Raw genomic sequence first — 17,441 nt, forward strand, 5'->3', positions numbered from 1 at the left:
AGCCTATGGAGCCTATTTGAGGTTAACTGTGGCAGAATATCAGTCATTAAGGTATTTGAAATAGATTTACAATGGCCCTGTAATAGCAGCAATAGCCTGCACCAATTACAAGGAAAAAGAGAAGCCTCAGCAAACAGAAAAATGCTTGGAAGAAAAGTATATTGCATGTGGTAAAAAAACTGACACTCATTTTCACAATATTCTTCAACACAAATGGTGTCAGCACCCATAACTGCAAATTTGTTTCCTTCACAAAAACAAGAAGCATCAAACTTCATAAAGGGGTGCTAGTTTGCAAGGTGCAAGAACCTTGAGATGCAATTTAAGGAATGTGAAAATAAATGACATATTTCTTAGTGTCAACAGCTATGTTAGAAATCATATAACTAGAATTTTGTTCCCTAACACTCAGACCTAGGACTCCACCAACTGCTTCTCATTTTAGAATATTTCAGACCTTCTCCCAATTACACCGGTGTCAACTCTTATTGTATCTTATTGTTATCCAGAGTTAAGCACCAGTAACCTCTTTTCTCAACACCTGAACCTAAGGTACAGAGAGGGTTACCAAGGTAATCTGGAAACAAACTACAACGGAGCAAAACTGGCTGTAACCAGGTAGAAAGAACTACATTTCTTCTTCCCATTTCACACTGGTGATTACATTCTGCTTTCTTTACATGACAGCCATATCTGTCTCCTGCAGACCATCGTGTGTTTGGAACAAGCTGCAATGTGCTTATCTGGACATAAATGGTCAGAGTTCTGGGCTCCCTACTTTTTGGGGAAGGCTAGATAAACAGTGTTGTGCCAGCCTGTTCAGAGGCAGAAACCTAATACATCACCTAGTGCCAAATTTCACCTCTTCCTGACATAGGGGTACAGGGGAGAAGGTGAAGGGGGACAGAAGTTCTAGCTCTGTGATGTCATATATCATTACACTGGAGAAGAGCATCCCTGATTTTTCACATTAAGAATTCCTGGCAACAGTGGTGTCTGTGTCCAGCTCTCTGGATTATCCTAATAGTGGGGGAACAACTGACAGTGACTTGGTACCATGGCAGCCAGACTGGGAGCACTGCTATAGAAGTGCATATCAGACTGGCTAGAGGTGCTTGGGCACCTGAGACCCCAGTACACTTGACTTGGGCAAGATGCGATAGACCCCATTTTGGGAAGAGTTGCCACTCGTGTTGTTTCTCTGTATGTGTTCCATCCCCAAACTTTCTGCTTCTTTTCCCAGCTGGTCTAGGCTCTGGGGGTGCAGCTCTTCCCGACTGGCTTCTTCCTCCTGTCAACAAGAAGAAAGTGTGACCTGCAATGTCAGGAAGCTACCAAGAAGTCTAGCAACACTGTAGGAGAGAGGCAAGGTGTGCATGATACTAAAATATCTTCCCACATTCTCTCAGAAATTAGAACAAGCCTGCCTGTCTATTAAAGATCTGATACACTGATGAATGCACACTCAAGCTTTAGACCAATAAGGAGAGATTCATCCCTTTTCATCCTTTAGAGCACCTTCACAGAAATGCTGTGGCACAGCAAATCTGCAAACAAACACTTGCATAAGATTTTGGTCATGTTCACATGAGTAGGACCTCCCAAAACACTCTTTCAGATGCAAAGAGATCACAGGACTACTCTGCAAAAGGGAGACTTCTTTCTGACTCTGCTAGGTCACTTTGTGCTGTTTGGCTATTCTCATTATTGAAGCCACAAAACCTTGGAGAAGTGACACGGCTCCCACATGCCTTGCTGCCTTTGACTTTAAAGCTGAAGATCCAAAATACACTGGTTGACTCAATATGGGCACCCTTTAGCAAAAGTCACAGTGTTATGCTATAAGCACACAGTTGGCCAATCTTCCACCACATGTGTGATAAGTAATCCACAGGCAAGAAGTTAAGATCACAGTCCACAACAGCCATGAGCTGCTTTTGCTGGAAAGGACAGTTTGATCATTTTAATGCCTGAGGATGAACAGCTAGAAAGCAACTGACAACAGGCAAATTTTACCCACTGCCACAGGGCTGAGGTTGGCCTCAAAGGAGCCAGAAGGTGTGTTTAAAGGTATTAGGGTTAACTGTGGGGACATGAAAACAAGAGGCTTTATGTCATTTTGCTTAAACAGAAAAGGATTGATCATACACCCTGCCCAAGCCTTTTTATCTTAAGTCAATGAAGATTGGAAAAGCAAAGATGATACCAGGCCCTTTCTCCCAGCAGAGCTAGTCACCTGATCTGAAGCTGGTTCAAATGCATGGTGGAGGGCTACCAACCTTGCTATCACCCAGTGGTTTGCCCAACAGATCCTTCCTCTTCAGCTCTTTTCTTTCTGGCACAACAAGCTTGTTCACCACTGCATCAATCTTGGAGCCAATGCTGTTTATGGAGTGTTCCAGTTGCAGCACACGATGCAGGAGGCTGAGGGAGACATGGAGAGCATTTGTAAGCTTTTTCTTGTGATGAGTCAAGGGATTTGCTGCAGACATCTCCAAGAGACCTCAAATAGAAGTGAATACTCCCAGATGACTGATTATGTCACCTACTGCTACACTGTGTTTTCATCTGTAATCAGTGGTTCTCTTTAGGATGGATCTAGACACAGCATAATTCCACTACTAAATATTGCACCTGCCTCTCCTTTGATATGGCCCTATGTGGTTTGCTCAGTGTTTCTCAGTAGCAGAATCAAGATATATTGATTCACTCTGCTGTGTTTATCCTGTGCTCCTCCTATGGACATAATAGCCAAGTGTTATTCTTGGACCTGAAGGATAAAGGCCAACTGTAAATCAAGGATATTTATTGCTACAGGACCTTCTGTAAAGGTATCAGCTTTCCTTGGCCCAGTTATTTGGGCCACCTTCTGACCTGAAACATGCCAGCATATTGCCTGTGGCTAGATGACAGCTGAAGAGGTTAATCAAGAGGCAGAAAGCAAAATTTCTTAACTCAGTCTTTTACAGGAAGAAGTAAACTACATTACTAGAACAGTCTCAGTTATCTCCTGACCTGCTTATTTACACATGTGCAAGATAAAAGGGACAAGATCTTACTGAAACTGCTCAGCACCACTGTAAAGAGTTACATCAGGGAAGGAAGCAGCAGGAAATTGGACCCCTCATTTGCTGGGTGTTTAAACTACTGACAGCACAAACATACACTTGGAACTCTTCTTTGGAGACCCAGGTGGCCTTATTAGTGTGGTTATTCCTTGCTTCCATGTAGGTCAGATTCTCATCCAGGTTGTTGTCAGCATAAGATTTCCCCAAATTTTCAATCTCTGTATTCAGAGCAACCTGGAAAACAAAGAAACTCCTGCAAATATGGATACTAATTCTGTTGCCGGCTTTACTGTCAATGACACAGAGCTTCACAGGCAACAATACACTCAGCTGCATGCAGGTAGAGTTGGAACTATATTTTAGTTGTCTGCTTAGTTTATACCATAAACCCAAAGATTCCTGAGGCCACTTTGCAGTGATGTCTGCCAAACAGAATTTTTTTTTCCTTGCCCATTTTATTTACCCTTTTTGCCTCTAGGTCATGCTTCATCTGCTGTTGCTCCTCTTCATCAAGGATGCGGTTGCCATCTTTGTCAAATCTAGAGAAAGCTGCAGTGATCTCATGGTCTGCATGGCCCAGTCTGCAAAAGAATAGAAAGAGAAAGCTCAAAGCATAGAATTATATGATTAAGCTGTAACAGAGTGGGAATTTTGAAATCAGTGTATTGTTTCCTCCTGCCACTGATAAACCTAAACATCCCAAATAGGCAAGAGATAGTTATACAAACCTATTTAGAACAGGAAATTAAATATTTGAGGAAAGATAATTTTTTTAAATCTTACATTGCCTAGATCTGAGCTAATCACTCTTCTTGTCTTGAAAAGCAGAAAATTTAAATTACCTGTATTACTAAGAGAAAGGACTAAGTGGACATCCCTCAAACTGACTCACTTACTCCTTCAAGCTGTTCTTGAAGTCTTCAAAGTCCAGTTGTTTAGTTCCATTCTGCAGGGCTTTCTGCACATCAGAAATCCGCTCCTTCTTCAGCTTCAGCCTCATGAGTGTCCGGTTGTAGCTCTGTGACCAAAGACACAGACACAGAGTCATGCACACAGAACAGTGAAAAGCAGAGCAGAGTGGGCAGTGTGATACAGGTGAGCATATGCTAAATAATAGCAGGAGTTTTCAAGCTTTCCACAAGCAAAAAACAAAGCACTGCTATAAGAAGCTCATCTCCAAACTAGAATCACACCTTCAGAGTGACGTTATCACGCTAATCTTCTGCTTTTCTCACCCCAGTTCTTCCTTTATCGGATTTCCCAACACATCAGCTGTTTAAGATAATGTCTCAAATACTATTCCTTGTAGAATATTGATCTCACAGCAGAATTGTGACCTTCCAGGAACTTTTCTGGAATTTGCCCATGGGAAAGACAGATTTAACCTGTTAGAATTGTGCCACTGTAATAGGCTCAACTTAGCACAGCAGGATTTGCCATGTTATCAATCAAAGTACATTTTATGAAGGACTGAAAGAGCTTTGTCTAGAGACCATACTGGGAAGAAATGTCTCTCAGAAACACTATATCAAGTAACAGGATTCACGCAATACCTGCATTCTCATCTTCCCATTGCCAAAGGGTCTGGGAGCTTGATTTATCCCAGAAAGGAATTGTGGCTCTTGTGCACACAAAGAAGGGGGATCTGGAGTTGGCAACCACTGTTTCTCTCTAGTAAATTCCACTTAGGTCAGGGACTTCCAAAAAATGCTTCATGATTTAGCTAGAAAGTAGCACAGCTTTCACTATTCATCACCTGCTTCAAGATGTCAGAGAGCTGCAGCTCATCCTTCTGGCTCGAAAGCTCCTCCTTGACTTCTGAGTAGGTGTCATTGATGATGGCCAGGAACATGTTCTAGGAAAAGGAGAAGCAGTGAGATGAATATGCATGAGACATCCTGCCTGCTCAGCAGCTGAAGCAGCAAGAAACAGACACAGATGTGCAAGACTTAGTTAAACAAGGAGTTGTTTCCCTATGAGACATCTCTTGGGCAAATTAAAGAGGGTCAATAAAAGGCCTACTTCAGCCACAACATGTTTTCTAAAGTTTTTGCAGTTAAAGCAGTGGCTGAAAGTACATTTGTTCCCACCTCAACTACTACCTTTGGTAGTTTCTCTTGCAAAATCTTAGGTTACATATGGACTCCTGACACTGGGTGTTTAACCTGGTTATTATGAGCATCTCTCTGCATCCATTGCCTAGGAAGTCAGTCAGTTTCAGTTTTACCTTAAGAGATGTTGGCCCTTAGTCACCCTAGTAATCAAATCCCCAATTGTAGTAACATACTCTTTGCCTACTGTGGTTGATTTGCACTGCAAAGCTGTTATAACTAAAACTCCTTTTCTAAGGATTTTCACCTAACCCAGGGGTTTTCAGGAGGGGTCTCTCAAACACTGCTTTCAGTACAGGGACAAGGAGGACTTTGTTGCTTACCAGAAGCACAAAGAAAACAAAGAACACATAGGTGACAAAGTAAAGAGGCCCAAGGACCCTGTTGGCATTGTCAATGGAATTGTAGTCAAAATCACCAAGAATGATCCGAAACTGGGTGAAACTGGGGGAAAGAAAGAGCACAGGGTCACACAAAGGCACACACAAACAGTCCTGAGGTGAACCTGAACCTCCCTGCAGCCCAGATGGGCACAGGCACAAACCAGAGCAGGGTCTAAGTCACTCCAGAGTGGCAAGTTAAATGCATCCATAGTATTTCAGGGGTGAAGTGATCTGATCTGGTTAGAGCAAGAGGAAAATAAAACATGGTTTCCACACAAATTCAGGTTGTCCAAAGTGTGTTTTGGTATAAATAGAAGTCAAAACCAAAACAACCTGAATTTTCCCCAGTTAAAGGCATTTGACTCAACAAAACCATCTTTTGCAAGAAAGTTTGTGAGACTCTGGAGGGACGTTAGAACTGATAGTGCTCTTCAACCTTTTGTAGTTCATAGCCCCAGTAATGATAGATGTTTAAGCGTATTGATCCTAAGCTTCCTTATCTCTGTTTTCTCTTGTGGACCCTTCAAAGGCAGGACCTGGATGCCCAGAGGTCTGTGGGACACAAGCTGAAAACCGTTGCTGTAGCAGATGCATCTATTACCATCCCACATTACCTGAGCAGGCCCATGGACTGCAGGATTGTCTGAGATGGGATTTTAACTCACTTCCCCAGCATTCCCTTCTATGTGTGCTCATCCACCTACAGGTCATCCTCCATCTCAGATATATTGATCAGTATCTGTGGGACTTCTATGGAAATAAATATCCTTACCAATATCCACCATATCTCTTGTCCTTACTGATAAACACCAGACAAACAGAAATCTGCCTGTAGCCCTCAGTTTTCTTATTGCATTCTTTTGTCCATGAAGATGTCAGTCACAACCAGAAGGCTGTGAGCAACTTATTAACTATTGTGGCTTTATTACAACGAGATACAACAGGTGTCTGATTGTCATTGAGATTTGCAACTGGGGGGAAGAGTGGAAAGCAGTTAAAATTATTTTGATAAAATTATGGAAACATGGTACTAACTTACACACTTACATGCATTTAACAAAGGTACTGAAGTTTTCCACTTGTGTCCCAAAAAGAAGGTAACCCAGCTGGGCATAGGCAAAGAAAACAATGAAGAACATGATGGCAAAGCCCAGGATGTCCTTGGCACAACGTGCCAGTGTGGAGGAGAGCTGGGTCATTGTTTTGTTAAAGCTAATGTACTTGAATATCTGCAGGATGGAAGAATGGGGACAAAGTTAGGCCAAACCATCAGCTAGGTCAGTCCCTCTCATGCATGCACATGCTTACTAAGACAAGAGGCTCACGACAGGACAAAAGTACTGAAGAGAAAGGTGGCTAGGGAATGGTGGCTTAGTCTTCAGGACATTTATGCCAGGTGTGCCACCATCCTTCTCTGGGTTTATAAACATATGACCTTGTTCCCTTTGTCAAAGAAAAATATAAACGGGGGCTGCTAGAAGAACAAATCTCTTAAGGCTGATGAGGAGCCCCTTGGTGGCTTTCCAAGATGATTTAGTTGAAATGCAAAGTCCATGTCAACAGATGAGTCATTTCCAGCTCTTGAATGATCATCATGGAAAAAAACATGGTTTTCAGATTATCCTCAAGAATACCAAAATAGTATAGGATGGACAAAGTTACATGGTACTCAGCATTTTCTAAAACCACTTTTACACCACAGTGTCTGAACCCATATCCCTGACTGTTACCTCTAAATAACCGACCTCAGAATGAAGGGTGAAAAGTTGCCCAGATTTACTGCAAAAAAGAGCATATGACTTCAAGGAAAATTCTCTGTTCTATAGCTGTTACACTCATTTACTCAGAGGGATGGAAGAGACAACCCTGAAGCTATCCAGAAGGAGAGGCCTGACTGGAGACCTGGCACCTCCCAGATCCCCTACAGTACCTTGATCCAGGCAAAAAATAAGTTGACTGCATTCATATTGTTGTACTGTGTCTGCCAGAATGCCAGGAATTCAAAGTCTGCGTAGGTGTTGGGGTGTTCCAGCAGCTCTCCCAGCAGCCTGTTCACCTCAGTGGTGCGAAAGATGTGAAACCCAATGGCAACAATGGAGAGCTGCAAAGAGGAAGAGGAGTAGTCTGCAGTCATCACTGTTCCTGTGCTTTCCATGAAAATTAAAATGTCACAGAACTCATTGCAATCCCACTTCAGAGCTGCAGTCTAGTGGTGGACTATGAAAATATGGTCTTGATGTGCTGAATGATACCCTGACTTCACAGTCTCTGGGCATCTCTAAGAATTTTCTCCTATCAGTTCTTCCAGACAGAAGACCATGTGTCCATTTACTCTGCTGTTCATTTTAGTATTAGAGCAAAACGTGCCAGTTCTTGTCTTATCTAGACTAATTTCCACTTCCCTTCATTTATTTTGGCTCTTACACACCTCTGCCATTCTTTCCCCAAAAAGTATGCAAGGATTCTCACCAGAATGACAACCACATCCAGAATGTTCCAGATGCTGGTGAAGTACTGAAACTTGTGGATACGGAGCTCCAAAGCCTCTTCCACCACATAGTAGAAGATGAAGACACAGAATACAATTTCACAGGCAACAATGAAGAAGTCCCATGTGCTGACGTATCGTATAAGCTTCACTGTCCGGATTTGCCAGGAGGGAATGGCACCACCAGTGGCTGGAAACTCAACCACTAACCTTGAATGGGACAAGGAAACAATTTCAAACTAAGGGATGGAAGCTCAGAGATAATTTTGAGAGGCATCAAATTCAGCATGAGCTATCCACCAGACCATGACTGGAAGCATTGTGTATGTGTTTTTGCAGCCCTATCTCTGCTGCTTCACTGCCTATGATAGGAAAGGGTGAAAGGTGACAAGAAGTGTGACTGGTTATTTCAGGAAGACCAAGACTTCTCACTAAACCATACAATTTCTACTGACATCACTCAGTAGTAGTAGGGGAGTGGTCACCACCCCACTGGTGAGCCATAATAAAATATTTGCATTTTAAGAAATAAATTGAGGCATTGAGGAAGATGGAAGAGGCTGAAGAATTTTCATCTGGACTCAGCTTACCTCAGAACACAGAACAGATTGATATTTGCATTATACACAGAGAAATCAATAAAGACAACTCGTGTTCCCCGATCCAGCCACAGTTTCTCCTTCAAGACCTGCAGGGCTTCAGCACTCTCTTCTCTGGTCATCTTGAGGTCTATGTAGTATCCTCCCCCACTGTAACTGGTTAGCCTTCCCCAGTGAGATGAACCACCCAGCTCCTCCTCAGAATGGTACCTCCACCTGCAACAGACAAGGCACAAAGAAAGGCTTCACCTGCCCAGGCTTGAATATGGCCTTGTGCCCTGGAAAAAAATATATCTTCAAGGGGCAGAGCAATTTTCAATTGAAGCAATTGAAGAATTGGCACTTAATTCCTACTCCTGATCTGACCCTACATAATACTGGTAACCATTATGGTTAGTTTTCTGGTTTAGTGCTTCCCAGCAGTGACACGACATGATTTGCAATACTGTGGAGGGAAAATGCTGGGGTTTGTTGGCTATATCAGTCTTGTTTTCATGGAAGTTATTCTCAGCATCTACTCTCTTACCTTCTACCACATCCCACACAACCATCTGCTTAGAACACTCTTGTACTCCTATTTCCTAATGAATAATAGCTTCTCATTCATGGATAAAGATTCACACAGAGAGAAGTGAGCAGAGATATGAAACTGCAGTTACCTCACATTATTATAGAGAAACAGGTTGTCAAGATGAAAGAGTTGCACTCCCTTTTCTCTGGCTCCTGAAATCCCAGAGGAAAGCAAATAGTAACTTGCCAGCTAAATGCCAGCTTGCCATTTGATGGATCTGGTCCCAAAGGTCTTTATTTATTCTCACTCTCTTAAAAATAGGCAACAATTTCTTCCTATATTCCCACTGGATTTTTTCATGGCTTTCCCAACATGAAAACTCATTCTGTTGTACATCCCCTAAAGAGACACTAGACATTATTGATAGACAAAAAGGACTTTCTGCCTCTGACTGCAAGGGTAATTCCAGCCTTATGTGAGAAACTCACCCCTGGCATCCTGCAGCTCAGCAGTTCTTATTTGAACAAGAAGAGACTCGTTTGGATTAGATGTACTTACGCCGTTCCATTGATGAGCCCAAAGGAGACCCTTTCCTCCTTGTCTTCAGAGTATACATCATAGCAGCCCGAGATTTCCTCCTTGAAGTCATCGTGGACCACACAGGAGTTGTTCTTCACCTTCAGCTGCCTCATGCGTGGGACACCCAGCAGCAGGTTCTCGTAATAGATGTATGACTGCGTGCTGTGCGCTGCCAGGGACTCGTTGTTGTACCACTTGGTCCAGTACAGGTTGTCCAGCAGGGGACCTTGTGCATACTGCAAAAGAGGCAGAGGAGAACAACTCCTTTGTAGCTCACACATTCTCTTAGTCTGGGATTGAGGTAGTGAGACCTGACCCACCCCTCTCTGATCCCCAAGATGGAAAGTAGCCAAAGTTTGTGTTGCATGTATGTTAAGGAGAGGAAAGACCAGGGCTGGTGGTAGAGGAGGGATGCTGGGCAGCAGGGTCATCATTGGTTTCTCACAGGCCTGTAATGTGTCTGTGGCACCTTCTGTACCTAATGGAGAGACAAAAGCCCTACAAGTCTCATTGTCTCTTCTACTTCAGTCAGCACAAGTCTCAAGGAACTGCCTTGGCACAAGTTGCAAATGATGAAAAGTGCGTATGCCAGTGTCCTGGAAACAGTGGTGGGGAAACAATAGAGCCGTTGTTGGCTGGAGTGTTTTAATGTGACAGAAAAAGGCAACTCTAATTGACAAATAACTTCTGGCTGTCAGAGATAAGTGGTTGCAATACCTCAATGGCCTTCACTGAGGCTCTTGTTATTCTTTCACCCATTCATTGACAGAAATATGTTAGACCCCAGATGTTTTTCCCCTTCACTCTCTTTGATAAAAGTCACTGCAAATTTTAATCCAGCTTCTTCCTAAAGAATCTATAGATTAGACAAGCCCAGGCATGAATTACAGGCAGGTTAATTTTGATGTTCTCAAAAAATCATGAAAACGGACATAGCCTATTACTAAGACACCAGCTTGAAGACATTGAACTCTGGGATTCAAAGCCACTTGTGTCACAAGGAAACCTGAAGTAAATCCCTTGTCTTCTCTAGGCAAGTACTTTCTATCTTTGCAATATCACCAAAATTATTTTTTATGTCCTGCCTGTTTTACTGAGAAATGAACTCTTCTGGGCACACACAAAACTTAGCCTAGCCAGTATTCTGGACATAGTGCTCAGGGATAAACTATACTTGAAATAAGTTAATATTTTGCATGCAAATGTTATTGTGACTATTGCTAGTAGCTGGCAAAAGCTTGTGGCAGCAAAATGCTGAAATCACTAGATAGTACTTCAGAGGGAACTGAATATCCCAGTCTAGCTGAGTTTCAGGGTTCCCCATGGCAGGCCAGATTTGTACTCACCACCCAGAAGTCAGCCATGCTGCCAATGGACTGGAAGGAGACACGGCCATCTGTAGAGGTCTGCAGGAAGAGCTCAGACATCACTTTGGTGTAGTAATAGGCATTGGAACTTGTCATTCCATATGTCACTAAGAGAACAAGAGGAGGGTCCTTTCTTATACCTGAGTACTGGCACCTGATATAACTGCATTTATATATTCACTTTCTGTGTACCTTATATTTTCACAGGTAAGCTAAACAAGACACAGGAGAATAAATTTTAGGGCTTTCTGCTTTCTTAGAGATTTACAAACTTATCTGCTCTGTGTTGCAGAGTTTAAATGGTCAGACTGACCAAATGTAAGAGTTAAGTTGTAAGAGAAGACCATTGGAGGATACAACTGAACGTTCTGGATAACAGTTTTTGTTCCCAGACAGAATTTCTGAGGGAAATTTTATTTCTCAGAACAAAGTCCATGACATATATTTTGAATTTCTGTTGTGAAGTCATGAAGGCACAAAGACCACCTTATTTTCCCAAGTGAAAAGCTCCAGGCAAGTTTTCATCTACCAAGAAACCCCAACAGGAGCAGGCTCTAACTTCCACAAACATGTTGTTTCAACTCTCCAGTGCCCCTTCCTTCAGGAAAACATCCATCATGGTGATCACTAAGAACATGTCCTACTCTTGAAAAGACACCAGGAGAATAAAGTACCTGCCAGTAAAGACACAACCCCCCACACCTCCTGGATGAGTCTGTGTGCGACACCGCGTACGTCTGTGTGCATGTCTTGGTTCTTTAGGAAGGGTGACTGAAGCACTGTCTCCCTGGCACAGCATGATAGTAACTTAGGGTGGAATTGTCTGTCCATCTCTCCTGCTGTTGGGTCCATGAAATATAACCCTCCTCACTGTCCCATGCCACAGGTGCTCACTGGTGATAACGAATGAACCATTGCAGAACCAAACAGCCATTGTCCTACTGGCACAAAGTCCTTATTAGCATTGCCATTCACTACAGGGACACATTACACTCACTCAAGAACAACAGGGTGAGCTGTCATCTGCTTTATCGCTTCAGCCACCCATCCAGTCTCAGAGGGGAAAATCTCCCTGAATTGTCTTTGCCACCAGGAAGTTTCTAGAGGTACTGTCTGGGGGTTGAGCATTTGCTGTGAAACTGAGAAAAGACCTTGGGCAGATTCTCCTAGGACTGTGGAGTCAGTGGCTAGAACTGATTATGCCAATCAGAAAGTACTGCTTAAGTCTAACCAACATCAGTTAGCACTGGTCAGTAATTTTACTTCTCTGTGCAGCATCAATTCTGTAAGTTAATGACAACTTCTTGCTGCTGTGAGCACCCATACAATAAATGTAACATTTACAGCAGAGCAAGGAAGACTAGTAATAAAATCTCACATTATTCCCCTCATGCTGCACACAGAAATGGTGCCTATGAGATATGACAGCTACTTACAGAGACAGATGTCCACCAAGAACATAACATAGACCAGCAGCTCTCGCAGGGTGGTCTTCACATACAGCTCCCTGTTTTCAGCTGTGTTCTCAGTGAGCGTAGTGCCCCACAGACCTGTTGGGTATAAAGAAGGAACTGTAGAGTTTTTCATGGCCATTCTCAAGGAGCTGTAGTCCTGCTCCAAAAAAGCGCTGTCGGGAGTTGAAGTTTTATGGCTTTTCAAGGCAAAGCCACTTTTCATTTCAAAACTTGTCCAATAAAAATTTGCTAAATACCCCTAAGAAGAACCATTCCAGCATGAATAAAAGATTTGCAGCTAACACTGAAATATACTGGCTTTTTATTTTGCTAAATCACTGTTTGATTTTATGTTTCTTCTGTTTTCTGTTCATTACAGCCTGATCTTTTCCTGACCGTGTTTCAGCTTACTCTTTGCAGCAGTTCAGTCTTTGTCACAAATGCTCTTGAAACCATAATATTTCATCTCAGTCACCCATGTGCCAACAGCTGACCTTCTGAGAGGTCTTCCACTGCAGAACTGCATCTGGTGTTAGCTTTACAACTATTACTCCTTTTAGTCTGAACCATTAGGCCCCAAATATTTGTCTCTGCTTACCTAAAAACTCTTGCAGTTTTCTTGTTGGTCATAAAAATCAAACAATACAACTCAGTATTTTCAGCACAATATTTAGAGCCAAATTATCTTCAGGACATCTAACAATGGAGCTTAGCTGAATCCAATACACTAATTGCACCAGCTAAAGATCCTATTTCTTCACACAACTCATTAAATGTCACCAGGGTTGTCAATAAGAGAGAAATGTTTCCTTTAAAAGGAGCCTCGATATTTTGTGTTTGATGAACCACCTAATACCATTAGCGTATTTGTTTGTTCTTTTTGTAATGGCTTTCTGTTGTGATTTCTGGAATGCTCCTGAAGTTGAAAGGCATAAGAACTTTCAATTGAAAGCCTACTGATGAAAGCCTTGTCAATAATTGTCATGGTCTTGCTGCTTTCTGCAGCTCCTAGAGAGCTCAGCCCTGATTCCTATCCCCAGTAGGATGAAACAACCTTCTTCCTGCAATCCAGGATCAAAGCTGATCAAAGGCCCCACACTTGAAGTCATCTCCGGCAGATGACAAACTTCTTTTTTGTCTGGAGTAAGCAAAAGTGTTCTAGTGGTCTGTGTGCATTTATCTTGTCATTTTGATAGCTCTTTGTTATCTCAAGAGATTAGACAGTTTTCTACACCATTAACTACCATAGTGATCATAGTGATGTTGCAGCATCTGCCATCACATCTGGGCAGACAAACCAGGAGTCAGTTCTGGACAATCCAGACCAGCAACAGAAATGAGGGCCTGGAGATGATCTTGACTAACTCCTGTGGAGGAGAAAGTATCATGTGATCTACAGGAATCTTCACAATGGACAAAAACATGGGGAAACAATTTGCCCATCTCTTCATATCACTTTTAAATTACTACCTTCATCCTTAGATATGACTACACCACAATCTTTTAACAGGTTTGTTTGGGGTTTTTTCCATGAGCAGGGAACCCCTACTATCCATATGTTTAGAGCAAATGCAAAGGCCTTCTTTACTTTTAGTACAGTAGTGTACTCAGGAACACCTAAATTCAAGGAGACTCTAATATCCTTGAGAACTTGGTTCAGACTCTTGCCCAAAATGATACCTGGAGGACCATGAGGCTGCTCCAGTCCTTACAGATTGCATGTAGTAGTTGTAATACTGTATCAGCTGAGGTTTATTTTCAGCTATGTCTTTAGGAAACATGGCAGGGAAATCTATCACCTCATACATGAAGCATGTCCCCATCTGCGTCTCCTTTGGCACCACCTACCCCCTTGGGGATGCAGCTATTTTGGACATGACATTTGGAGTAGAGGACTCAAGGCTAGAAGATATCCAGTCTTCCTTATGGCACCTTGAATGACCATACAGCACCCACGTGGCTGAGCAAAGAAAAATAACAGAGCCTAGAAAACAGGCTATGAATGCAATCCATTTATAAGTCTCACCTTCCTGATAGTTAACAAGTAACTGATAAGAATTACTGGCAACACCTACATTATCACCAGACTTGTGACCCAGGTGAGTGACTAGCTCACGGTCTCAGGTACAGCTGGAGATCCTCTTCCAAAGGCAGTGGGAAGCTGGGTATTCCTCATCAACCACCATACACCCAGATACCCAGCCAAGTCTGCCCATGGGCTGGCCATGAACCAGCAGAGGTGGCAGGAGGTAGGCAGGAACCAGGACACAGCGCTGCTTGGACACTGCTTAGAGAGGAACAGTCCTGAGCAGTGGCACTAGGTGCAGCAGCTACTCACTACTAACCCAGCACAGTAACTGATGAGGACATGAAAAAAAGCTTAATAATCAACTATTGCCTCTAGCTATGGACATGTAATCCCAGGAAATGGTTTTTAAGCAAAAAACCCAACCTCTTAGACTCTCATTGTTTAACTAACTTATATGTACTATTTCTATTTTCCATGTGAGACACCAAGGTGATTAAATGGAAAGGGAAAAGCCAGCAATGGAGAGGCAATGAAAAATGATGAGCACCTAGTAAAGATGCAAAGGAAGGAAGCAAATTCTTCAAGGAAAAAGTCCCCACTTCTGTGAGGCTCAAAGAGACCTTTGGTCTGTCTGCACTGGCCTTTGGATTCCCAGCTTTGGTATTTCCTACAGCCCTATTTACCACCCTTATTGTCAGGATACACCGCTGCAACAGTCAGAAGAAGAAAATGATGTGGTATCTTGACAGTTACCATCATTTGCATGCTCCAAATTCAACTCTGGCAGCTCACAAATGGAAATTTGATGTTAAAGTATGGATATGTTTTTCCATTTTAAGTCTCAAACAATGCCTAGAAGAAAGCATTTCAGAATAAACCAGGTAAATGATACACTGCCTAAGAGTAATCTGTAATTAGCTACCAAACCCACTCAGCACTGTTCCTTGGCCAGGAGAAATCTCTAAAGCCTCTGCTCTGAATTCCATGTGAAACAGTAGTGTTAGACTGTAATGGCAATGGCAAAAGCATTGATCACAGAGGGGCTGTGCAATTCAGGACCAAGCTATACTGTTTTCACCCACTCGTACTGTTAGAGGGTATGGCTCTGAGAGGGGTTCTTGCCTTCCAAGTGAGGAAAAAAAAGACAAATTGGCAAGAATTTTTTTTCTTTGCTTTATCCTTCCTGTTTTTAAAATATTGTGATTTTATGCCTTCTATAAGAAACTGTTCAAATAATGCCCTTACCCAGGACTGTATTCTGACAGGAGACTTATCTTGCCCCCAGGGTTTTGTTTGCCTCTGAATAAGCCTACATAATATTTTATTCCCCTTTGTCTTTTAAACTGGAAAATAGCACCTCTTTCAGCTATCTTCAAGCAAAACATTATTTGACACATTGCTGTAATCCCCTGCATTTCAGTCCTGATAGTGCTAGATTTTCTCTGGTAGATAGGGCTATAAGTTCTTATGTTACTGTAGCACAGGGGCCAGTACCATTCTATCCAGAAAATGCACACAAAGACAGAATAGTCTCATCACCACAGTGATGGCTCCTGGGGATTCAGAGCACCTAAGCTCTGCCAACAGATTCACTGCATGACCTTGAGCATGGGACCCACTAAGTCTCTTATCTTATGGTAAAGGTGACAGGACCAACCATGAAGCTATAGCAAGGCACACAGAACAAGGATACTCCTTTCAGGTCAGCCAAAGATGATCTCTGGAGTAATGCTACTGCATGTTGAACAGGTCCCTGGGCTACACAGACACTATGAGGTTTCTACCTTCTGCATCCCTTCTCTTCCTCCCCTCCCCATTGCTCTGAGGGCTAGTAAGTCCCTTCTAATGCGATAGAGATTTACCTCGGATGCCTCGGAAGATGTAGAAGCAGCACTTGAGGAAAGGACTTGTCTTCCCATTCACAGCTTTGCTCTGTTCTTCCTGGTAGGGTAGTGGATCCCCAACCTCTTCAAAATTTTCGTAGGGATTCTCCAGGACAGACTTGGGGTTGTAGATGGTTTGAATTTTCAAGGAGGTAGAGGGAGAGCCATTGTAAACAGGATTGTCCCAAGTTTTCTTTCCCACTGTCTCCAGTTCATGCACCTCTGATACTTTAAAGTGGCTCTCAGCTCTGTTCTTTAGGTGAGACAAATTCATGACTACTCACTGCCAGCAGAAGTACTTTTTAGCTGCAATTGTGACGATTGCCTGCCCGGATTGGAATTAAAAGTTAGCAGAGAGATAATCAGTGCCAAACAGCTTGTCTGCCTCAGCAGCCAGGAGAGGGCACACCAGCAGCTCCCCACAGACAGTAAGCATCCTCTCTTTCTTTTATATCAGCTTAGCTGGTGACACCGACCAGAGGGGTGGCACTACCCCTTGTTAGGAGCCACCGTCAGCCCTATTATCCCAGTCGCCCTGGGAACACCGGCAAGTCCAGGAGTCCTTCCCTGCTTCACAGCGGCAATGACAGAGGCGGATGCCGCCGTGAGAAGAGGAGGCAGCGAGGAGCGGCCCCGGTCAGTTCGGGGGCACCCGTGACACCGGGCAGCTCCGCTCGGGGCGGCAGCACCCGCACCTGCAGCCAAGGGACAGAAACTCCCCGAGGCGGGCAGGTGGCACAGCATCCTCTTCCTTGCTGATTGCAAAAGCAGGGGTGAAACGCGGGAGTAGCTGTAGCGGTCGTTTTGGAAACCAGGGGGTGGAATCTCCTGCTTTTGCTGTATTTCTACAAGCTCTGAAGTGCCTGCTAGCCTGAGGCAAGCCTGATTAAAAAAAAAAAAAAAAAGAAAGAAAGAAAAAAAATAAAAACAACAGAAAGCACCACCACCACCAAAAAACCCACAAAACCA

The 17,441-nt window shown here is 43.2% G+C and overlaps 2 protein-coding genes across 2 annotated transcripts in view; one reads left to right on the forward strand and one right to left on the reverse strand.

Moving 5' to 3' along the window:
- The window catches only part of LOC118688484 (protein FAM13A-like), a 19,620-nt gene extending 17,712 nt beyond the window's left edge, over positions 1 to 1,908 (forward strand). Inside the window, exon 6 of the mRNA XM_036386127.1 lies at positions 1,244 to 1,908. Coding sequence (XP_036242020.1) covers positions 1,244 to 1,252 — 9 coding nt within the window. The 3' untranslated portion in view covers positions 1,253 to 1,908. The remainder of the gene's footprint in view (positions 1 to 1,243) is intronic.
- PKD2L1 (polycystin 2 like 1, transient receptor potential cation channel) lies at positions 403 to 16,871 on the reverse strand. The gene is made up of 15 exons (XM_036386128.2): positions 16,452 to 16,871; positions 12,543 to 12,656; positions 11,086 to 11,213; positions 9,719 to 9,975; positions 8,641 to 8,865; positions 8,032 to 8,260; positions 7,493 to 7,663; positions 6,610 to 6,791; positions 5,503 to 5,623; positions 4,825 to 4,923; positions 3,965 to 4,086; positions 3,532 to 3,649; positions 3,166 to 3,302; positions 2,280 to 2,424; positions 403 to 1,291 (listed from the first exon to the last, which is right to left on the reverse strand). The coding sequence occupies exons 1-15, from the start codon at positions 16,744 to 16,746 to the stop codon at positions 1,106 to 1,108; spliced, it is 2,529 nt and encodes an 842-aa protein (XP_036242021.1). The 5' UTR covers positions 16,747 to 16,871; the 3' UTR covers positions 403 to 1,105.
- Positions 16,872 to 17,441: the final 570 nt, after the last annotated feature.

The sequence above is a fragment of the Molothrus ater genome, chromosome 8, assembly GCF_012460135.2.
Source record: "Molothrus ater isolate BHLD 08-10-18 breed brown headed cowbird chromosome 8, BPBGC_Mater_1.1, whole genome shotgun sequence".
NCBI classification, from domain to species: domain Eukaryota; kingdom Metazoa; phylum Chordata; class Aves; order Passeriformes; family Icteridae; genus Molothrus; species Molothrus ater.

Excerpts from the sequence above, each read along its gene's own strand:
- PKD2L1 (XM_036386128.2), bottom strand. The coding sequence starts at position 16,746 with ATGAATTTGTCTCACCTAAAGAACAGAGCTGAGAGCCACTTTAAAGTA. Across the intron at positions 8,261-8,640 it reads AATCTGTTCTGTGTTCTGAG|GTTAGTGGTTGAGTTTCCAG; the intron begins GTAAGCTGAGTC and ends GTCCCATTCAAG. Across the intron at positions 1,292-2,279 it reads AACCACTGGGTGATAGCAAG|GAGGAAGAAGCCAGTCGGGA; the intron begins GTTGGTAGCCCT and ends TCTTGTTGACAG.